Source organism: Orbicella franksi, chromosome 3 (genome assembly GCF_964199315.1).
Source record: "Orbicella franksi chromosome 3, jaOrbFran1.1, whole genome shotgun sequence".
In the NCBI taxonomy this organism is placed as follows: domain Eukaryota; kingdom Metazoa; phylum Cnidaria; class Anthozoa; order Scleractinia; family Merulinidae; genus Orbicella; species Orbicella franksi.
Window position 1 is genome coordinate 7,522,523 of NC_138147.1, and position 16,201 is coordinate 7,538,723.

Sequence of the window (16,201 nt, forward strand, 5' to 3'; positions counted from 1 at the left end):
TAAGAAAATTCAAATTTGTTATCTTTTATTTTACTTTTGCGATTTAAGCTATCTAGATTTATACGTTTAAGTTTCGTTATCAAAACCGTGCTTATCTCTGTCGATACGTGCATAGTGTTTTCTTTCCGGCTTTTCTGCTTATAAATTTTTGATTTAGCTTAAAATCTTAGATAAGCAATTCAATATCTCATACTTTTCGACCAATATTGGCATTTAATTTGCCCACTCCTGTATATATGAAGTAAACACATCCACTGATCTGATATGCACATTAAAAAAAACGACATGGACAAACGTCAGCAGAATTCAGATGGAAGAAAAAAAAAACCCTTAAAAAAAGCTAGCGACAAATGTGCATCTCCAGGATGAAACTACTTCAGAAACTGGCTAAAACTTGACGTGGTTTTTGTTAACAGTACAGTTGTCTTTCCATGCGAAACATTTCCTCTCGCCTTTTTTCCTTTGTTATTTACTTACTCACATAAAGATTTTGTCTCAAATCAGGTGAAAAGACCTTTCTAACTTGGTCAAAGTTTTTTCTTGTACAAAAAAAGTTAAAGAAAAACAAGAAAACAAAAAGAACAAACAAACGAATAATAAACAACTACAAAGTATAGAAAAACGTTTTGTCATTTGATGCGCGCTCGGATATCCACAAAACTGTGATACAAGGCTGTTGAAAATTCACCATGTGGGTGTTTCCTCGTTTGATTAAATTTAGCTGCTGTAATATTGAGATAGGAACAAAATTTTGTAGATAAACTAAAACGCCCTCTCTTCATGTTTTTTTTACAACACTGGGTATTTGGTCACGGGCTTTCTCGTCTAAACCCGGTGAAAATCTGAAGGACTTTGTTCTTTTTTTGTCTCACGGAGGAGCATTCTGTACTTACAACTATAACTTTTATATAAATCTATGAAGAGATACTGGAACAAAAACAGCTGTGGAAACGTTTTGGTGAATACTGAAAGCTTTACAGTTTTGCTTTTAGATTCTTCGGCATGTCTCAAATTCATAAGCTCTCGTAAGGTTGTAATTCTATTCATAAGTGTGGCAGCTCTCGCAAGCTTGTAATTCTATTTGTCGTCATTGCAGCTGCTGTAATTGTTTTGGGTCTAGGGGCATTGTTTCTGCTGTTTGTTTTATTGTTCTCCCAAAGGTAAAGTAGTAAAGTCGTGAGCTCAGGGGTGAATCCAGGATTTTTCTTAGAGGGGTGCACCACTAAGGAATGGTAAGGAATGGCGTAACTGACTGGTGGAGGGAACACGAAGAAAATTGCTTCATCTCAGGAAGAGGGGGGTGGGGGGGGGGGGCAGGCACACCCCTTGCAGCCTCCTTCAAGACCCGCCCCTTAGCTGCTGTATTGTAGAGACTGAAAAAATTATGTCCGAGTTCCGACTGTTGTATGGATTCTAGCAGGTCACGAAAAACTTTGACAAACCTGCTGTTGCAAAATTGGTACATGGAAACTAAATTCCTAGATAATGAGGAGAGGCAAAAAATGTTGTTACAGAACTAAAACTGCATATGGAATGAAATATCTTTTTTGATCCCGCGAAATAAAAAAAAAAACCACTGACATAAACAGATGGGATATGTTGCGCGCGCGGGCAAAAGAGCCAAATCATGCGCTGTGGTTGGCTACCCGAGCGAACAGGAAGCGATTTCTTGTCCGGTCGGGATTACCCACGCACTGTCCCGCAAGAAAATGGTGTTCTTTTCCTTTATTCGGTCAAGATAGCTTGATATTGGCCACATTCTTTTTTTTTGTTTTTTTTTGCGTGTTTATGGACCTCGACTCCGTCTCAGTTCAATAACTCGCAAAAAAGAGGGGGGAGGGGTTGGCTCAAGTCCCCTCTCACATGAACTGCAATCAACCATTTCCGAGTTACTTTTTACCTGATCCGGGTCCCCAACCTTTCATTTGGAAATGAATTTGATATGCAAGACAATGAGCGGGCAAGAAAAACTCACTAAGATCCGTTTTGAAATAGAGGAAAAAAGCAACACAGAAATGGCTTATTGGGTTTAGAATTCAAAAGTCGCGTGGTTTGTGTATCTTAAAGAAAAAGAAACAAAAACAACGAATAAATATCATTTCTTGATAATAAACACACTAATTTATGTCAGTTTCTATTGGGTAGTACGTCTCTGTTATTATCAGTACATGGTGATCGCCGATTACCCGTTATAAACAAGCCCCAGATAAGCCGCGATGAACGACATCGCGCTGTCACTCGTATATGCGCCTTCACAGTATATAAACACGCTACAGTTATAAGTACTCAGAGCTACAATAGCCTTATTCACTTTGTGCGGAATGTAGTTTTGACCAAAGTCCAGGGCAGTCGCTTAGAAAGTGAAAGGTTCGATTCAAAACACCAGATTACTCACATTCCTTGTTCTGTCTTTTGTTTTGTCTACTGCTATAAACTAACAAAAAAGGCTTCCATGTTGTTATCGGGTCTTCACAAAACAAAACTGAGTTGTTTATATTTTCCTGGTTGGATCGAAGCCAGCTCTGTTATAAGCGAGTTTTGATATACCTTTTTCAACCAATAAAATTACATGATTTCGGATCCCCTCTGGACAAAACTCAGATAATTTATAAAAGACGATAGCTACTGAAAAATCCGAGCTGAAATTCGTTATTTCCAGGATCTTCGCCCGTATGGAGTTTTTAAAAAGATTCTATCTAATTGGTAGCGTGCCTAGACCAGTTATCACAGCCACGGACCACGTGACCCTCCATGTTATCATCCGCGTACAAGTCCAGGTACAGATCGTCCAGGGTAGGGTCGGGATCGGCCTCCGCTGCCTTCACAGCCTCTTCGATCTCTTGTTTGGCTTCTTGTTCGATACGCTGCAAGAGAAGAACAATTACACGTCTTCAAGTATCGAAACTGCATTGCTTTTCTTCAACGGTACCGTTTGATTTCATGCTATTTTGAGGTTTTAAAATTTCACGACTTTCCATGACCTTTCTGAGTTTTCCATGACCTATGTTAAAGGGGCTCAGTCACGGTTTGCGCATATTGAAAAGTTAAGCCTCAATTTTTCAAATTGGTCGTTTGTAATCCGTGTTAATCTTCTCCATCCTTAGCCATCCTTGTTCCTTTATGGTTTATCATGATCTCTTTGGTGTTTTTCTATCTCATTAAACTGTTATTTTCAGATTTCCTACCATTCATTTAAGGTAATTTTGTATGTGGCCAAAATAACTTAAAATACTGTGACTGAGCTCCTTTAAGCAATTGTAAGGTATTTTCCCCACATTATGACGTCATAGAATGCCTGCTAGTGATAATTTTTCCACTGCAATTAAAACCAGTTTTCTAACTCGTCTGTTATGTTTTCAACTTTTGATCATTTTGCATTTTTATTCTCGGAAAGTGTATTGCTTTTCCATGACTTCCATGACTCACACTTTCATGACTTTCCAAGTCTGGAAAATGAAATTATACAATTCCGTGAATTTTCAGGTTTTTCATGACCCGTACAACCCTGAGAAATATGAAATCAATGTAATTATAATGAACGTAAGTTTTGGAAGTCAAACCAATTTAAAAAACTCAGATTCTCTTCCCTTTTTACGAATCAAGTTCCCATGACAAAATCAAACTCTAATTGTCAAAAATCGAAATTCGGATTTGAACAACGTTTTCCTAAAATTCAAGACTCTTCTCACTCAGTTATTTGTTCCTTCAAAAGAAGTGAAGCAATCTCATGTTTTCCTAGTGATGAACTGATCCTCTCCTTTTCCAACGTGGTTAAAAAGTTCCCCAACTCAATCAGCTCAATATACACACTGCAATACCTTGATGTCCTCAGTGTCTGCAAGCCCTGAATCCAGCAGTTTTTCTCTTAAACCTAAGATTGGATCACGTGTCTTACGCACGGACTGCACCTCATCACGTGACCGGTAGCTGTCGGTAGGAAAAAAAAGCATTATTTCTTGGGTACTTTTTTGAACAGTTTCGTTATTAAAATTTACATGTCCATGTATGCGTGTAAAATATATGGCTATTTTCCCTACTGCATTTGTGATATTGATCAGCTACATCTGAAAAACTGATATCTATGATACTATATGAGAGATTGAAAAAAAAAACATAATTTAAACTTTGTCACAGATGGATGGAGGCAATGATGTATAATGGAGGGACTAACTGTCTAACTGGCTATCTAACTGATCGACTGGCCACCTAACGGACTAACTAAGCAATTGACCGAACGAACAATCGGCTGACCAACTGACCAAATGACTGACTGAGTCAAAGTGACTGACCGAGTCAAAGTGACTGACTGACCGACAGGCTAATTGACTAACCAACCAACTTACTGAATGACTGACCAATTCACTGACTGTACCAACAATGGGCTGACCAAATGACTGACTGACCGACTTGGACTAACTGACTAACTGAAAACAGACTGACAGACTAACTGAGGGCCTACTGACAGACTGACAGACTGACTTGGACTAACTGACTAACTGACAAACAGACTGACTGACTGACTAACTCAGTGAGGGCCTACTGACAGACTGACAGACTGACTTGGACTAACTGACTAACTGACAAACAGACTGACTGACTGACTAACTCAGTGAGGGCCTACTGACAGACTGACTGACTGACTTGGACTAACTGAATAACTGTAAAACAGACTGACTGACTGAGGGCCTACTGACTGACTGACTGACTGACTGACTTGGACTAACTGACTAACTGATAAACAGACTGACTAACTGACTAACGGAGGGCCTACTGACTGACTGACTGACTGACTGATTAACTGAGGGCTACTGACTGACTGACTAACTGAGGGCCTACTGACTGACTGACTGACTGACGGACTTGGACTAACTGACTAACTAACAAACTGACTGACTGACTAACTGAGGGCCTCCTGACAAACTGACTGACTGACTAACTGAGGGCCTACTGACTGACTGACTGACTAACTGAGGGCCTACTGACTGACTGACTGACTAACTGAGGGCCTACTGACAGACTGACTGACTAACTGAGGGCCTACTGACTGACTGACTGACTGACTAACTGAGGGCCAACTGACTGACTAACTGAGGGCCTACTGACTGACTGAGGGCCTACTGACTGATTGACTGACTAACTGAGGGCCTTCTGACTGACTAACTGAGGGCCTACTGACTAACTGAGGGCCTACTGACTGACTGACTGACTAACTGAGGGCCAACTGACAGACTAACTGAGGGCCTACTGACTAACTGAGGGCCTACTGACTGACTGACTGACTAACTGAGGGCCTTCTGACTGACTGAGGGCCTACTGACTGATTGACTGACTAACTGAGGACCTACTGACTGACTGACTGACTGACTAACTGAGGGCCTACTGACTGACTGACTGACTGACTGACTAACTGAGGGCCTACTGACTGACTGAGGGCCTACTGACTGATTGACTGACTAACTGAGGACCTACTGACTGACTGACTGACTAACTGAGGGCCTACTGACTGACTGACTGACTGACTGACTAACTGAGGGCCTACTGACTGACTGACTGACTGACTGACTAACTGAGGGCCTACTGACTGACTGACGGACTGACTGACTGACTAACTGAGGGCCTACTGACTGACTGACTGACTGACTGACTAACTGAGGGCCTACTGACTGACTGACGGACTGACTGACTGACTAACTGAGGGCCTACTGACTGACTGACTGACTGACTGACTAACTGAGGGCCTACTGACTGACTGACTGACTAACTGAGGGCCTACTGACAGACTGACTGACTGACTAACTGAGGGCCTACTGACTGACTGACTGACTGACTGACTAACTGAGGGCCTACTGACTGACTGAGGGCCTACTGACTGACTGACTGACTGACTGACTGACTAACTGAGGGCCTACTGACTGACTGACTGACTAACTGAGGGCCTACTGACTGACTGACTGACTGACTGACTAACTGAGGGCCTACTGACTGACTGACTGACTGACTGACTGACTGACTAACTGAGGGCCTACTGACTGACTGAGGGCCTACTGACTGACTGACTGACTGACTGACTGACTAACTGAGGGCCTACTGACTGACTGACTGACTAACTGAGGGCCTACTGACTGACTGACTGACTGACTGACTAACTGAGGGCCTACTGACTGACTGACTGACTGACTGACTGACTGACTAACTGAGGGCCTACTGACTGACTGACTGACTGACTGACTGACTAACTGAGGGCCTACTGACTGACTGACTGACTGACTGACTGACTGACTGACTGACTAACTGAGGGCCTACTGACTGACTGACTGACTGACTGACTGACTGACTAACTGAGGGCCTCCTGACAGACTGACTGACTAACTGAGGGCCTACTGACAGACTGACTGACTAACTGAGGGCCTACTGACAGACTGACTGACTGACTGACTAACTGAGGGCCTACTGACAGACTGACTGACTGACTGACTGACTGACTAACTGAGGGCCTACTGACAGACTGACTGACTAACTGAGGGCCTACTGACAGACTGACTGACTGACTGACTAACTGAGGGCCTACTGACAGACTGACTGACTGACTGACTAACTGAGGGCCTACTGACAGACTGACTGACTGACTGACTAACTGAGGGCCTACTGACAGACTGACTGACTAACTGAGAGCCTACTGACAGACTGACTGACTGACTAACTGAGGGCATTCTGACAGACTGACTGACTGACTGACTAACTGAGGGCCTACTGACAGACTGACTGACTGACTGACTAACTGAGGGCCTACTGACAGACTGACTGACTAACTGAGGGCCTACTGACAGACTGACTGACTGACTGACTGACTGACTAACTGAGGGCCTACTGACAGACTGACTGACTGACTGACTAACTGAGGGCCTACTGACAGACTGATTGACTAACTGAGGGCCTACTGACTGACTGACTGACTGAGGGCCTACTGACTGACTGACTGACTGACTAACTGAGGGCCTACTGACAGACTGACTGACTAACTGAGAGCCTACTGACAGACTGACTGACTGACTAACTGAGGGCATTCTGACAGACTGACAGACTGACTGACTGACTGACTAACTGAGGGCCTACTGACAGACTGACTGACTGACTGACTAACTGAGGGCCTACTGACAGACTGACTGACTAACTGAGGGCCTACTGACAGACTGACTGACTGACTGACTGACTGACTAACTGAGGGCCTACTGACAGACTGACTGACTGACTGACTAACTGAGGGCCTACTGACAGACTGATTGACTAACTGAGGGCCTACTGACTGACTGACTGACTGAGGGCCTACTGACTGACTGACTGACTGACTAACTGAGGGCCTACTGACAGACTGACTGACTGACTAACTGAGGGCCTACTGACAGACTGACTGACTGACTGACTAACTGAGGGCCTACTGACAGACTGATTGACTAACTGAGGGCCTACTGACTGACTGACTGACTGAGGGCCTACTGACTGACTGACTGACTGACTAACTGAGGGCCTACTGACAGACTGACTGACTGACTAACTGAGGGCCTACTGACAGACTGACTGACTGACTAACTGAGGGCCTACTGACTGACTGACTGACTGACTAACTGAGGGCCTACTGACAGACTGACTGACTGACTGACTAACTGAGGGCCTACTGACTGACTGTTCAGTACCTTGTACCAGGGTCACTCATGCTGTGCCCATAATAACGGTATGTAGCCAGCTCCATCAAAATTGGGCCCTGCAAGAAAAAATACATTTTACTGGAATACGAGTTGACACAATCCAGTCACATTGCTTCAAAGTTTAGCAAATCTCAAGTTCTTGACAGGCTGGAAACTAAACATGGTCTAGTGAAAAAGAAATCATTGATAAACATAAAAACTTATTGAATTGAATTAATAGATATCTGGATATCTGATCTTAATTAGGATAGATTTTTACGATTTTATTTCTTCAAACACAAACACCTTGAAGTTCGTCAAAAATACTCCCCTATGCATCATATTTTCAACTTTCTTCTCGGTGTTTGGAAATCTGGTCACATATGGTCTTTCGTGTTTGATATGTTACTTCCATTTACTGGCTGAAAAGGCTCTACAGGGCCTCAGTCAAAAGCAACTGGAAAAGGGACGTCACAGTTCTATTGTCTTAAAACATGTTAGTCTGGTCAAACTGACCAATCTCAAAAGAATGCTTTGAATTCTTAACAATGTAACAATACACTGGTTACCTTTCCTGATCTGGTATAATCTGCGGCAAATTTAGTTGCTTCTCTCACTGTTAGGATATCCATGCCATCAACCTATCAGTTGAAAAATTATTACAGTTTTCAGCTGGGGGAGTGAGGCATTGCTTTGCCATGCCAGACCTAGAATGTAAACCTCTTGTTCAAGACTTCACCCAAAAATCCTTTCTCTCTCTGCTCACAGAGAAATAAGAGGGAACCTCTGCTTGCAACTGCTCAATCATTTGATCAGACATGGATAAATTAATTTTAATGGTGGAAAAGTTGGAATTCAAGTAATTCACCACAGTTGAGCCAAGGAGGGAAAGGACGAAAAGCTGGAAGAGTAGAAAGAGGATGAGGAGAAAGGAGGGAAAACAGGAAGATGCCATTTGATCAAGTTTTGCAACATACTTTGATTCCAGGAATGTAATCTCCTCTTGTGTGGTATTCAGTAGTGGCAGCAGCTCGTTCAACAGATGTACCCATACCATATCCGTTATTCTCACACACAAAGATACATGGAAGATTCCACAATTTGGCCATATTGTAGGTTTCAAACACCTGCAAGACAAAGCATATTACAATTGAGCAGCCATTAATGGAATGGAGTCAACAGTTAATTGACGTGAACAACCTTTCTTTCCATTATGCAGCTGGGAATTCAGTGTACTGTATTATGATTGCTTCTCTCATAAATACTGTCAAACGGCATTTTACCCATTTACTGTAAGCTCAAAACTAGTAAATAAAACAGGTAGATGTCTCTGACTGGGACAAACTGGTACGCACCATTGAGACTTATCCAGCATTCTCTAGAGCACTAAACAGCTGAAAGTATTGCTAACCCCACCCAGCCCCCTGCCCCCCCCCCCCCCCCCAAACCCTTCCACAGTGGGTTGGATGCGCATTGACACTCCTTGAAAAACAAAGGCATTGTAAGAGTAAGGTGTCTGGTGTAGGAAAACAACCAATGGCCCTGAAAAATTTTGAACCTTGAACCTTTTGACCTACTGTCCAACATCCTAACATTTAGGCCACTGCACTAACCATTAGGCTACAACACCAACCACTATAACAGTTGGTGTGTGTAGTTTCTTACCTGCCCTTGGTTAGCGGCTCCATCCCCATATAGGGTAACACATATTTGCCCATTGCCTCTGTATTGGTGAGCAAGGGCGATTCCTGCACCTACCGGAACCTGAGAGAGTATATTATAATATTATTACTTAAAAGCAAAGAAATGAATAATGAAATGCTAACTAGTAATGAACTGGTAGATAACCGGCAGACTCACCTGAGCTCCAACAATTCCATTTCCTCCATAATATTCATGGCCATACATGTGCATAGAACCTCCCTTACCCTTAGAACAGCCAGTCTTGCGACCTTTAGAAGAAAAGTATTCAGGTGTTAAACAGTGATGTAAATACTTGTTGTCACTACCCACAGCAACACTATACATCAAAAAATTGAAATACAACTAAAAATGGCATTAACCTTTAAATTTAAATTTGGTACAGTGTAGGTTGATCAACAAGGTAACTGCACTTTGGGTAACAGTCAAAAGAGCTGAAACAGTCATTTCTTAAAAGAATATTATTGTGATTTATAACTTGATGGTTCAACAGACAACTGAAATATGGCGTTGTTTTTGGAAAAGTACTTGAATTTGGCTCATAAACGTTGTTCACTGCTGTCAAGTAATGTCATGGATGCAGCTTGGAAAAAAGACAACACTAGCTGGCTCATTAGCAGTTAATCAAGGACTGACATTTTTTTATTGTAAAAGGTAACAAAACTTGATCTGTACAGCATGTGGTTGGTCTCTGTTTCTGTTTGTTTTCTGTTTTATTGACACATTTTGATTGTGTTCTGAGTATTTAAATACTAATAATAAGTATTATTTTAAAAGAATAATAAATAATATTGCAACACGAGATATAAAACAGGTGTCATATTACACCTCATCCTCCCCATAATGGCCACCCAACTACATGTACAATGGCCACTTCCCTCTGTCCTTGAGGTGGCTGCTGTCGAGAGGTTCGACTGTATCCCTGTGATGTGCGACTCAAACACAGAAGATGGAAACAACTCCAAAGCACCGTTTTGACTTCAATGCCATCCAGTTCTCAATTTTCATCCTCATGAATCTGAATTCAAATTTAAGCCAATATTCAATAACATGGGATCAGGCTCTAACCTGCTAATTCACAAAGGATCTCTTTGACGGAGACTCCTCTAATGTAGGTCCAGCCATGACAACGATATGCGGTTATGATGCTGTCATCCATATTGATCGCAGCCTGCATTCCAATGCAGCATGCTTCCTAAAGGGAATTGAGCAAAGCATACGTCATGTGGTATCTTTATACAATATATGAATACACATAAACCTCATTCAATGATATAATATTACTGGTATGCATGGATATCAGTATGAGTTTAATAATATACATTGCACAAACTTAAGAATATGAGATATATTTTTCAAAGTCCAGCAAGGGCAGAAAAAAAACAGCAAAATACTATGTTAACTTTATATTAAGACATTTAAATTTAAAAGAATCCCAACCAAGTTTGGAGAATCTAATCTACAGCTCAAATGTTGCCCATAATAATAATATTATAGTACCAGGGACAGATCCAGGAGTTTTCCAAGGAGGAGGAGGAGGAGGAGGAGGGGGGGGCTGGTACCTTGGGGCTACAGAATCAATGGTGCATGCCTACAACAAAATGCTGCAATTTAGGGATTGGAACCAAATTGAAGACTGTTAAACCAGAAAAATTACAATGAGGTGACTGTCCAGAGTGTTTGCCTTTATTTCTGGGATAATATTCATAATCTTCTACAATTTTTCTATTTTGACTTCTCCAAAAGGGGGGTGGCTAGCCACCCAATCCAACCCCCTATAACTGCCCCTGATTATATACACAATCCATTTTCTCTTCTTCCTATTCAACTATATTCCAAAAACTTAGGCATCATTTTTTGAGTCCTATTATATAAATTTAAACCATTCTTGTGGGATGGTTTTTGTGGGATCTTGCTACATGTATGCTTTAAGTGTGTATGCTACATGTACTGCTTGTAGCAGTCAAAATCACCCTGCAAATTTGAAGGAAGTGAATTTATGTGAAGGTGAATTAATCAACATGACACGAGCGTGGGACAAAGAAAAATTCTGAGTCCCCGACAGGAATCGAACCCATGACCTCCTGAACACCAGGTGGGCGCTCTATCCACTGAGCTACGAGAACTAATGGAGAGCAAGGCCATTTAACTGAGTTCATATATGAACTCAGTTAAATGGCCTTGCTCTCCATTAGTTCTCGTAGCTCAGTGGATAGAGCGCCTGCCCGGTGTTCGGGAGGTCATGGGTTCGATTCCTGTCGGGGACTCAGAATTTTTCTTTGTCCCATGCTCATGTTGATTAATTCACCCTCACATTTCATTACCGAGCTTAAAATTCACCATCTTTATTAACTTATCACTACTCACGAAGTGAATTTACCTGTCCTGAATACAAGTGACAGAAGCCTCTGATAACCTTTGATTTGTACAGAGTGCTTGCAGCTGTCTCCATTCTTCGTATCACCTGCATTGTTCTGTAATAACTAAGGCCATCTTCTCTGGTCAGAATGGCTTTTTTGGGTGGTCCGCTGTCTAGTCGGTGAATTGGACAATCCTAAAGAGATAAAGCATTGGAATTAGCAAGTAGTTCACCCATAGGACAAAGTGGTATGGGACAGTGGGCTTAAAAAAAATTTATATCTTCAGTGATTCAATCCACTCTATAAGTAGGTGTGCTAAAAATTAGTTTCCTGTCATGACTGAATCTGAGGCAGTGTCAATCTTCCTAAGCATAAAGAGTGGTCATGATGACTATAAATATTAATAAAAATGGAAAATTAAATATTTTTAACTGAAACAAGTGCCTTGGTTTGCCTGTTACTAGCCATGACCTTGCCTGTCTCTGTACCAGACTAGTATTTAATTAATGTTAGCTGGGGCACTGTTCCAGGTTAGACATCTTAAGCAAAACATAAAGCTTCTGTATAGTCTTCAAACTCAACCAAATGATTGATTAACTGCTCAGTTGACTGATTGATAGGTTAGTTAACTTTTAGAGTTCTGGTCAGTGTAAAACGCAGACTACGGACTGCAGACAGCAGACCTGTGGTAAGATACAGACTGAGATTAAAATGAAGACTGCAGACTGTAGACTTTTTAACTGAATTTGTTACCATTTCCATCACTAATAAGAGCTTACTGTAAACAGGCTAACCTGAGCATTATCTAGGCTAACCTGAGTAATATTCAGGCTAACCAGAGAGCAGACTTTCACTGCGATTAGCCTGAATAACCCTGTTTACGGTTTGCACCCGGTTTACGGATTTTAACACGATATATACTTGAAAAGACTGTAGTTTGCAGTCTTCATTTTACCCACCCCTGGTCAGCAGCCTGCAGTCTGCATTTTACACTGACCATTTGGAGTTATATTTAACTCATCAAATTACATACTTCCATCCCTGTTAATAAAACATAATAAGAATCCAAGTCTTTAGATTTTATTCTTTTGTTTTGGAATTTCAAGTAAGTACATGTATTTTCCACAATTAATCATTTGATTTGAGACTGAACAAATGGTCCAAATTCGAAATCAACGATAGTATCTATATGTAAGCTTATAGGAAAGAGTCTCTCGATCCATTTTCAATTTTATTTACATTTTGTAAACATAAGTCTGGATTAATGATTGAAGAGTCTTGTATTGGATATTGGCTTGGAAACTGAGGAAAACTTAGTGAAACATTCAGTGTATTTTCATTTGATTGTTGCTGTCTACTGACACACAGTCCAAGGAAAGCTCGATTATTAAGATAATGTCTGTCTGAACAAAATGTCTAGAAAATAATGAGATGTACAGGTTTCAAATTGACCAACAGTGACAACATACATTCTTGTTGTGAAGTAGGCCCTGTTTGCACTAAGACGAAAATTTGAGTTTAGCATTTGCAGAAAAAAACTGAAAATTTTGTAATCACCAATTTTTTGTTTTCGTAATCCTGTTCGCACATGAAGATGCAAAATTTTTTTAGTGACAGATGTCAATTAGTAACTTGATCAATTTACCATCAAGATGTTGTGACATGTCTTAAAGGGGAAGGTTTCATACTTGGCGTTTTTCTCGTTCCCTTTTTTCGTGTTTTCTGTGCTTCCAATAGCTGCAACAGTCGTCTGATCTTCAGTGGATGTTATGGATGTGGATGCTGTGTTCAGCGGATGTGGATGCATTGTGAACCTGCTCGAGTTTGCTGCGATGGAAACTGTATGAAGTACTGCTGTTGTGTAGCGATTTGGGAATCGTAATAACTTTGATTACCCTGATCTTGATCTTGGTAGCATTGCGAGCCATAATAATTGAAGTACCATGGATCGATGTTCCTTCTGTGCGGATCCATCTAGCTCAATTAAAATGGCGGAAGTCATATGGTCACGTTTGCTTCGTAATCCATATGTTGCAAAATTTGATGACCCAATGACGGATCAATGTCAAGGAACAAAGGATTTTCTCGCCTGACAAAATTTTTACAGCCTCCAAAGCTAGTCGACGGAATCTTTGAAGTTTCGTTGCGCTTACAAAAATTTTGGTGGGTTCAAAAAATCGTTCGCACTAGAAATGGCTACGTGTTGACAGATTTTTTGGCAAATCAAACAAAATTTCGCGTAGTGCAAACAGGCCTTTATATATGAAATAATTCATATTTGAACTGAGGTTGTAGATGAAAGTGAAGAATGATCATCGCAGTGAATTTTCCAATTTAAGCAACTGGAAAGAAGAAGCCTGAAAAAATCAGGGCTTCAATGAGATTTAATTTCCACATCCCATTGAAGCCCTGATTTTTTCAGGCTTCTTCTTTCCAATTGCTTAAATTGGAAAATTCACTGCGATGATCATTCTTCACTTTCATACATTCTTGTACAATATTCATTTAGCTACTTACTGCTAATTCGAACTCTGCTTCATTCACTTGTCCTGCAAATCCTCTGTTGCTAACAAGCCATCCTACAAACTGGAATCCATATATTTTCAGTGCCAGTAAGAATTCAATTTAGCTGAAGTAATTAAGTCTGGTGTGAACAAAAAACTCGACAAAATTTTTATCGGATTTTTAGTTAATTTCCACATTTCAGGTTTGCACTTAAGCAATTAGCACAAGGTCAATCCTTACCTACGCCGAGAAAGAGGATCAACGCGAGGAACTGAGTATAATTAATGCATTCCTGACTTTTTATTTGGAGTCAGGCTGCAAAGCTAGCTAAAGCTGAAGTCCCGACTTATTCCAAGATGGCTTCGGTGGCTGACTTATAAAGAGCTATCTCTAAAATAACCAAAAACAAATGTTTACCGGTTTCTTTAGCGAGGACGTTGCTCGTAATGATACTAATCCTTTCCTTAGCATGATATTTCGAGGTTTCTCGGCTGAAATACAACCAAAATATAAAGATAATCGTGTCCAAACGAGACTTTCGAACAAAAGCACTGGACAAACTCTGTCCCAGATTTCCTTCGAGTAATCTTTGCGCACAGGGAAGGGTGGGAGTGTCAGGGGTGATGAAGAGATATATGTTCTCTCGGAGACTCAGGGGCAGAGTCAGGAGGAATTTAAACATGTTCAGAAGAAAGTGGAGTGAACGATGGATCTGGGTCTCCGAGGTTGCTGTAGCTGCAGAATTAGAAAAGAGCAAATACTACACCGTGCCGTAGCCGTGACACCCACCCCTCTCCCCATTACCGGTGAGGATGTATTCACAAGTCTACATGAAAAAGAAAAAGTCGAATTTAAAAAAAAGACCATTTGGTAAACAATTCTCAACAAATTATTTTAACTTAAGATTTTTGATTTATAAACTTCACTATCAAACCCGGGGGACGAGGGGAGAACGGTCATTCCCAGGGCGGAAAAAGGCAATAACGCCTGGGTCATTCCCTAGAACGCCCGGATCTGGTGAATAAATTATGCAAGTATTGTATAAATTATTTGGGTTAAATTACGTAAAGCAAGCTGATGGTTGGGTGGTTATTTTAAAAGTTCTTCACTTCCTCTCTTCAATTTGAACGCATCGTTGCCAGTGATATGTAAATTTGTGGAAACGCAAGGTTTTATTGTCTGCATAGCTCGAGAAAATATTTAAAGCATTGTCCATTTGCCAGTTCGATGCATCAAAGATCACGACCAGCGCACACCTTTCATTCAACTCGTTCAACTACAATCGGGACAAGTTCGTGGTGTGTAGGGTAGAGTAAGCTCATTATGTCCGAAGATATTTATATTGATGTCAACTATCTTACGGAATCAGAAAGAGATATCATCCTTCAAGTGCTTGCCAAAGACGAGGAACTACGGAAGCAAGAAAAACGTCGAATAAGGTGTGTAAATTAACTTTGTTTAGAGCAATGTTGGGGTTGCCTTTACCGTAACGCACGTATCCACATTTTTCACGTAAGCGTGATATTGCGTCGCCATTTCGTACCCTGTTCTTGTTGTTGATATGAAACCGTTATTTTCTTTTAGCACGCTGAAGAATGAACTAGACCAAATAAAGAAGAACGGAGCGAGTCAAGAGGAAATTGAAACATCTCGCATTTGTGCTAGATGTCGATCTCCGCTCGGTTTTATAATCAACTGTGGTGCTTTGTGTCCGAAATGCGAGGCAAGGGTATGCAAAGATTGCCGAGAAATGACCAGTTATTCCTGGCTTTGTATTCTGTGTGCGAAAATCAGGTGAAATATTTAATTATTTATCATTATCCCTAGTGAGTGAAATACGCTCTAACTATTTCATTTAGGTTTTGAAAGAAAGCGCTACAGAAGCTAAGCTTGCGTAGAAAATGAAAGATATTGGTCTAAGAATTTTCAGTTTAATTGTGTTAAACAAAAGTA

General features: G+C 41.0%; 3 protein-coding genes across 4 annotated transcripts in view; 2 read left to right on the top strand and 1 right to left on the bottom strand.

Annotated features, from left to right (window-relative positions):
- Window positions 1-16,201, top strand: part of LOC145481019 (peroxiredoxin-4-like) — a 254,197-nt gene that overhangs the window by 143,117 nt on the left and 94,879 nt on the right. The gene's annotated exons all lie outside the window — the stretch shown is intronic.
- On the bottom strand, window positions 1,302-14,810 carry LOC145481013 (pyruvate dehydrogenase E1 component subunit alpha, mitochondrial-like). The gene is made up of 11 exons (XM_081459379.1): window positions 14,666-14,810; window positions 14,261-14,329; window positions 11,764-11,937; window positions 10,452-10,578; window positions 9,543-9,634; window positions 9,348-9,446; window positions 8,660-8,809; window positions 8,252-8,323; window positions 7,692-7,759; window positions 3,819-3,927; window positions 1,302-2,864 (listed from the first exon to the last, which is right to left on the bottom strand). The coding sequence occupies exons 1-11, from the start codon at window positions 14,717-14,719 to the stop codon at window positions 2,697-2,699; spliced, it is 1,182 nt and encodes a 393-aa protein (XP_081315505.1). The 5' UTR covers window positions 14,720-14,810; the 3' UTR covers window positions 1,302-2,696.
- Window positions 15,321-16,201, top strand: part of LOC145481006 (uncharacterized) — a 36,554-nt gene continuing 35,673 nt past the window's right edge. For both annotated transcript variants that reach the window (XM_081459368.1, XM_081459367.1), the window contains exons 1-2: window positions 15,321-15,687; window positions 15,833-16,042. In XM_081459368.1, coding sequence (XP_081315494.1) covers window positions 15,572-15,687; window positions 15,833-16,042 — 326 coding nt within the window. In that variant the 5' untranslated portion in view covers window positions 15,321-15,571. The remainder of the gene's footprint in view (window positions 15,688-15,832; window positions 16,043-16,201) is intronic.

Bases quoted from the DNA above. Each gene is read 5' to 3' on its own strand.
- LOC145481013 (XM_081459379.1), bottom strand. From the start codon at position 14,719: ATGCTAAGGAAAGGATTAGTATCATTACGAGCAACGTCCTCGCTAAAG. The intron at 11,938-14,260 runs GTAAGTAGCTAA...TTATCTCTTTAG, and splicing joins AAGCAGAGTTCGAATTAGCA to GATTGTCCAATTCACCGACT. The intron at 10,579-11,763 runs GTAAATTCACTT...AATTCCCTTTAG, and splicing joins GTCACTTGTATTCAGGACAG to GAAGCATGCTGCATTGGAAT.